Source organism: Alosa pseudoharengus, unplaced genomic scaffold (assembly GCF_046254945.1).
Source record: "Alosa pseudoharengus isolate Yale_2024_CS ecotype anadromous, Long Island Sound unplaced genomic scaffold, YU_APseudo_1.1 YU_APseudo_1.1_scf_4, whole genome shotgun sequence".
NCBI classification, from domain to species: domain Eukaryota; kingdom Metazoa; phylum Chordata; class Actinopteri; order Clupeiformes; family Clupeidae; genus Alosa; species Alosa pseudoharengus.
The window spans coordinates 27,650,259-27,656,564 of NW_027468774.1; the positions used below are offsets into that span (position 1 = coordinate 27,650,259).

At 42.5% G+C, this 6,306-nt stretch overlaps 1 protein-coding gene across 3 annotated transcripts; it reads left to right on the forward strand.

The window, feature by feature from the left end:
* The first annotated feature begins 247 nt into the window (after positions 1 to 247).
* Positions 248 to 6,306, forward strand: emc10 (ER membrane protein complex subunit 10). Of its 3 annotated transcripts, XM_076265713.1 has the most exons (8): positions 248 to 351; positions 728 to 785; positions 906 to 1,018; positions 1,147 to 1,260; positions 1,394 to 1,578; positions 2,717 to 2,810; positions 4,300 to 4,402; positions 5,992 to 6,081. In XM_076265713.1, the coding sequence occupies exons 1-7, from the start codon at positions 253 to 255 to the stop codon at positions 4,384 to 4,386; spliced, it is 750 nt and encodes a 249-aa protein (XP_076121828.1). In that variant the 5' UTR covers positions 248 to 252; the 3' UTR covers positions 4,387 to 4,402; positions 5,992 to 6,081. The 3 variants fall into 3 exon arrangements, with proteins under 3 accessions (XP_076121828.1, XP_076121827.1, XP_076121829.1); XM_076265712.1 differs by lacking the exon at positions 4,300 to 4,402 and having other exon boundaries at positions 5,992 to 6,306; XM_076265714.1 differs by lacking the exons at positions 2,717 to 2,810; positions 4,300 to 4,402.

Consider the following 6,306-nt stretch of genomic DNA (forward strand, 5'->3'; position numbering starts at 1 on the left):
GGGCAATATGTGCGTTTTCATAAAGTCTAAACTGTAATATGACCATTTATGACCATTAATCAAGTCATCAACTCAGATAAGAGACATAATATGGTTCTGCATCAACTGGTTCTACAGCTCCGACTAGAGGTTGTTTTCAGGTTTGCAAGTGCTTACGTCACGCATACGTACACACGCACATTTGTAGTTCTATATCTTCTACAGTAGTTTTTGTACTTGTACTTCTCTTCTTCCTGCATTACGCCAAACAAAATGGCTTCATCCAGACCAACATACATTTCGTTGTCGATTCTGTCAACATTTATATTGCTGTTGTGGACAGAATTTGCAAGCTGCAATCTCGGTAGAAGAGTAAGTTATTATATGAATTCAGTTCCGTGATCGTGTAGAGGTTTGTCTCGCACAGCTGGACAGCCAATGCTCATGTAGCGTTATTTTAGCTTCTAGTCCTAGCTAAAGTTAGCAACTCAGCTAACAGCATAAGCCGAGATATTTAACAACGTTGCATTTTTTTATTCACTTATTAAAATGTCGTAATGTCGAAGTTATGAAACGTTAAGACTTGGTGTACATAACTGAGATAAGTCAAATAGTATCCTGTCAAAACAGCAATTCGTGCGGTCGCTGATGTAACGTACCTCTTGTAACGTTAGCTTGCACGTCTTGCTTAGCTGCTACACATTCTTGAATGATCCCTAAACGTATGCCAATATGTATTTTCCTATAGCCAAATGATGCTTTGGACACGGACTTCTCTGTACTCCTCGAGCATTCATTTGAAATAGGTGAGTCTGGCGAAGGCAGTGTCAACAGGAGCACATGTCGAAAAGAACATACAAATGTACAATTGTCATTGTACATTGTACATACATTGACATTGATGTGAGTCTGGTTCTCCCATTCAGATGATTTGCCAAGGTTTCGGCGGAGAGGCTCGCTGGAGTTGCGATCAGGGAGAGAGCCTGGCGTCACCATTTCTCAGAGTCAGCTATCAGAGGAGGACAGGAACATGCTGAAGGTGAGGGAAGGATGGATTGGTGGTCAAAGGTCACCGTGCATCTTCATGTTTTGCTGCTTTGTTGTATGCATTTTTCTGCCATTAGGGAAAAAATCACAATCACTCAAGCCTTTCTTTCTGTGGAGTAGGAAGTCGCTGCTGTGGATGGCCTCTACCGAATCCGAGTTCCCCGAGTGTCTTTACAAGCAGACAGGCAAATAGAGAAGCAGACAGATGGCTACCTCACAGCTTTTGTGAGAGCGGTATGTTTTCTCTCTGACAACAACAAAAAAGCCCCCTGTCTTTATTGTGTTACAATGTCTTTTTCATGATAGTATGTGGACATATTTTCTTTTAGTATATCTATCTATATTTTCTTTTCTTTTGGTCTTTCAGTGTGCTATGGTGGAGTCACACCTGAGTGATGTCATCACTCTTCACACTGATGTCACTGGCTACCTTATTGGCGTTTCCATAGTGACCCTACCTGGGGCTTGTCGAGGAGTTGAGGTGGAGGACGAGGTTGATCTGGAGTCTTTTAACACCACACTGAGCGTCATGGGTCCTGTCAATGCTCCCCCGTAAGTCAGCCCAATTCCTGGACACCTCTAGACTGTATATAGACAAGTTATGCAAGACAAAGCCTACAACGAGTATTATATCTGTAATATCATTATACATTTAGTTATTTGACAAGTTTATGCTATATTTAAACCATTGTATCTGTGTTGACACTTTCACAGAGCGGAGAATGTAAGGTCTAGGTTTAACATTTTTCTCTACAAGAAATAGAGATTTTACCACCTGCTATTCCTCCCAGCCTGGGCCCACTTCCCCGAAAGCATCTTAAGCCTAAGAGCGTCGTAAAGTCCCTCTTACGAACGTCTTAAGATTTGCCGACTGTTTCCCGAAACCATCGTAGCTTAAGAGCATCGTGAAAACACTCGTAGATCTACGAGTGCTCCAGAGTACTCGTTACCGGCTAAGAGCGTCTTAACAGTACTTCTCACTGAGGTCACCAACAGGACATACAGAGGAATTACAACTTTACAAAAATGCAATCAAGTTATGAAACGAGACGTTGCCAGAATAGTTTGACATTATCTTTGCTAAGTGAATATTTTATTAGGCCTATGAGGTAAAAAGCAGAGAAAGCAACATGTGGTTTAGTCTGTAGCCTACTGCATCAAAATCTAAGCCTACACATTTCCTCTCTTTCCTACTCGACTTCTTTCTTATCTTCAAACGTGTTCTTAAGTGGCACCGCGAAAAATTATTGCATCTAATTATTGCATTACAATCTAATCTTAAAATAATTACAATTATTTATGTCTCTGTGTGGTATATAACCTACTTGGGATGCTTACATGCAGATGTCAAAGTTTAAATGGTAGGCCTATAGCTGTGACGTGCAGTCACCTGACATCACCGTCAAATCAGAGGATATTTCAGAACTATTAACGTGGACAGCTCCCCTTAAGAGCATCTTAAGAGCAGTGCACGCGCGTTCACGCTACGAGCATGTTCGGGAAACAGTCGGAAAAACCAAACGAACGATCGTAAGATGAATCGTAGAAAACCCTCTTAAGAGCGTGTCTCCGTCGTTATCGGGGAAGTGGGCCCTGGTCTGTTTAGCACTATGATTGATTACTTGCACTAATTAGTACATATTGTTTGGTATGTGATTGGCTGGCTCCAACCCTTATCACACCCTTTCAGGCCAGAGACTGCTCTGTTTATTGAACAAATAAAGCAGGAAATGGAGAAGAAAGTCAAAAACCCACAAGAGCAGAAGTCCTTCTTTGCCAAATATGTAAGTGGGCATACAATTCAGTTACATTTGGAATAACACTATTGTTTGCATCATTGAGCGCGGTTCCATGCAGCCAATAAACAGTTTCGAATAAGTTTATTGGGAATAAACTGAATTTGCGTGTGTCTTGTAAACACCTTATTCTGATTGAAATAAACTGAAAAAGGCCATATTCAGCTTACTAATAAACCATTTGCACACCCTAGCATATGCCTCCCAGAAGGAACAGTGTTGTAGGCCTGCGCATGCTCAATTCGCACAGAATTAAGATAAAATTAACCAATTGCCTCACACACTTTCCTAATCATGGCGAAACAACGCGCACACTTTTGGAAAGACGAGGAGACAAACTTATGTCTTGCAATCATGCAAATGTCATGGAGTTCATCGACGTGAGAAAATGTCGTAATAGCGACTTTTTAAAAAAGATTTGTAAAAAACTTAATGAGGCTGGCTATCGACATACGCCTGAACAAGTGAAATACAGGTGGAAGACCCTGAAGACGCTGTATTAATCAACCAAAAGAGGGAATTCCACCAGCAGAGATTTACGTCATGACGTTGGGAGCCTATTTGTGGGTTGCGTCGCTGACTTATTCGGAATAATGTCGTTTGCTATGTAAAAAGGAATATGCTCAAAACGTGACATTCTACTTGCATGTAAACAGGTTAAACGGAATATTGACATAAATGGAAATTGGGCAATAAACAAATTCAAAACAGTTTATTCCTGGCATGAAAATGTGCTCATTGACATTATTTACAACATACATTATTAGATTCATGAATTATTATTCAAGATTTACCAAAACTTTCTTCACAAGTTGTGCATGTTTTTTTTTTTTGGGGGGGGGGGGGTCATGTAAATGAGCTTGGATTATGGCAACAATAGGATCTTACTGACTGAACAGAAATCAAATCTATTGAACCTTCTAAAAACGTAATTTTTTTCCCCCTAATTACTATTAGCATAATTCCTATCAATTGGATAATAGATAGGCTGATATAGTTAGCAAGTCTTCATCTCTTCCATCATTCTCTTCCATCAGTGTTGGCTTGTGTTGAGTGATCTTGTTGATTCTGTTGTCCTCCAGTTTTTCTCCCTGTGTGGTCATCACTCTGTACCCGTCCGTTTCCTTTGCCCTGCCCTGTGTCTGTCTTGTCTGCGACATGGCCTATTTAACCATTTTCTTTCAATGAGTTGGCTCAACCCTTTTCAGTCCACAACTTCAGTCCATCTAAGTTTGACACCCATCTCCTGTTAGAAGCGCATTCTCTCATGTCTGTGCCCCTTTGAACTTTATAGATTGTGTTACAGATTTTGTGTAAACTCTGCGGTGCTGTGTCTTGACTGTGTTTTTCCCCCTTGCATCTATAGATTATAGTGTGTTGTGTCTGTCTGTGCTAGACTGTGTTTGATGACTGAGAGCTCTGACTGTGCCGTGCTGTGCTTTTTGTTGACTCTGTGCTGGTCTGTACTGTGTTCCAGTGGTATTTGATTCTGGGCGGTGCAGTGTTCCTCATGGCCACCAGTTCAGCACAGCCCCCAGCAGGGGGCGACAGAGAGCAGAGCTGATTCCCATTCATTTCAAGTACTGGTCTCACCTTGGCTCACTCCAGTTCCTCCTCACTCTCTCTGTATCCATCACACTTATGCTCACAAATGTCCACGTGCCACCATACTCACCCAGTCACTGCGTGTTTGTGTGTGTGTGTGTGTGTGTGATTGTGGGCTTCAGTGAATGAGTGAGTGAGTAGCCGAGTAAGTGTCAGAACTAATTTCGTTGTTTGCTCTGCTTTGCTTGTCTGATTGTCGCCCGTTATAGTTCCTGTTCTCCTGGGTCATACTGTCATGCAGGACATTTTGGAGCAAATCATGCATATGCAACACCATAAAAATATCATGTGAACACAAAATTACCATAATACTCTTGACTTGACAGTTGTCAAGAGAGACTGGACATACTACTCTTGACAGTTTGACCCGGTGCCTGTTCTGTGTCTGTCTTTCACTCTTTTCCCCTCAGTCTCTCTCTCGCTCTCTCTCTCTCTCTCGCTCTCTCACTCCCTCTCTCACTCTCTTCCTCCTCTCTGTCTGGAGGGGCTGTGAGAGACACTTGGGGGGGGGGGGGGGTCCATTCTGTTTGTAGTGGGAATCACCAATCAGTTAATGGTGCTATTAGCAACCTTGCTGCATCTAATCCCCAATCAGTGACACCCGGCGTGGCCATCATCACACTAAGCCCTCTCTGACAGGCTGCGTGTGCCACTGCTTGGGGAGGTACCCATGTGTCATCCCAGGTGCCAGCCTGAAGCCACCGAGGGGAAGCATACCAGCGAAGCCTGTTGTTGACTTTCGAGATTAAAAAATATTTCTAGACAATAGTGCCAACTGTTGACATTTTGTTGTCTATCCATTTCAAACAAGAGATATTTACATTGTTTTTCTTGCAACAGTGTACAGTACATACTGATGAGCGTCAGTGCAAATCCAAACATACCACTATGTCTGGTACAGCTATATATGGATACTCTGCTTTATGCAAGATTAATTGTCTCTGTAAAAAAATAGCATATTTGACATTTCGACAACATATTTTTGGTATGGAACCGTGTCACCAATGTGGGGAAAACATTTCGGTATCAACACTTCAGAATGGTTGATTGGGGACCGCTTAACATGCTTCCTCGGGCGGTGGTCTGTACAAGAGAGCCCCAGCACTGCAGTTGGTGTTTGTTTTCTCTAGTGATGTGAATCTCTTAGTACACCTCAGGTTTGACACACAGGCTAGTAGATCAGGCTGGCTGATTAAACAAGCTAAAGGGCGCTTTCGGAATTTGATTGGTTATGTCACCAACTTGGAGGTACCTGGAGGATGTTGGGATCACCTATGATTGGATGACTTCTCCAGTAATGACCAGCTATTGTTGCAGCAGCAGCAGTCTCTAGGGCTATCTCCCTCTGTCTCTCTCTTGGAGCAACCGGATCTAACCAGGACAACACTAAGGCATTTGTACTGAAGCACACCTGATGACAAACTAGCAAATCTTTTCTTCCCCTCATCTTTTTCCAATCTCTCTTTTTTTTCTACTCACTCAACCAAACTTAATCTTTGTCTCTGTTCCTCTGACACTGTTTTTGTCTGTCTACCTCTCCACATCTCTCTCTCTCTCTCTCTAGTGGATGTACATTGTTCCCCTTGTCCTCTTCCTCATGATGTCCGGGGCACAAGACCAGTCTGGGGGCGGGGCTGGCGGTGGAGCAGCCAATGGAGGCGGCCGATGATCGCCATGCCGATGTGACATGCATGAGTGGATAACTTCCTGTTGTGTATAATGCTGAATGAATGGAAACTGATAACTAAATTATGTTCAACTAAATGTGCACTCACACAAACACATGACCATGAACTCCTGCTGAGATGTGAATTGTACTGCATTTTTATTACTGAAGTAACTGAAGAAAGAAATAAAACGTAGAGAATATGACCACTAA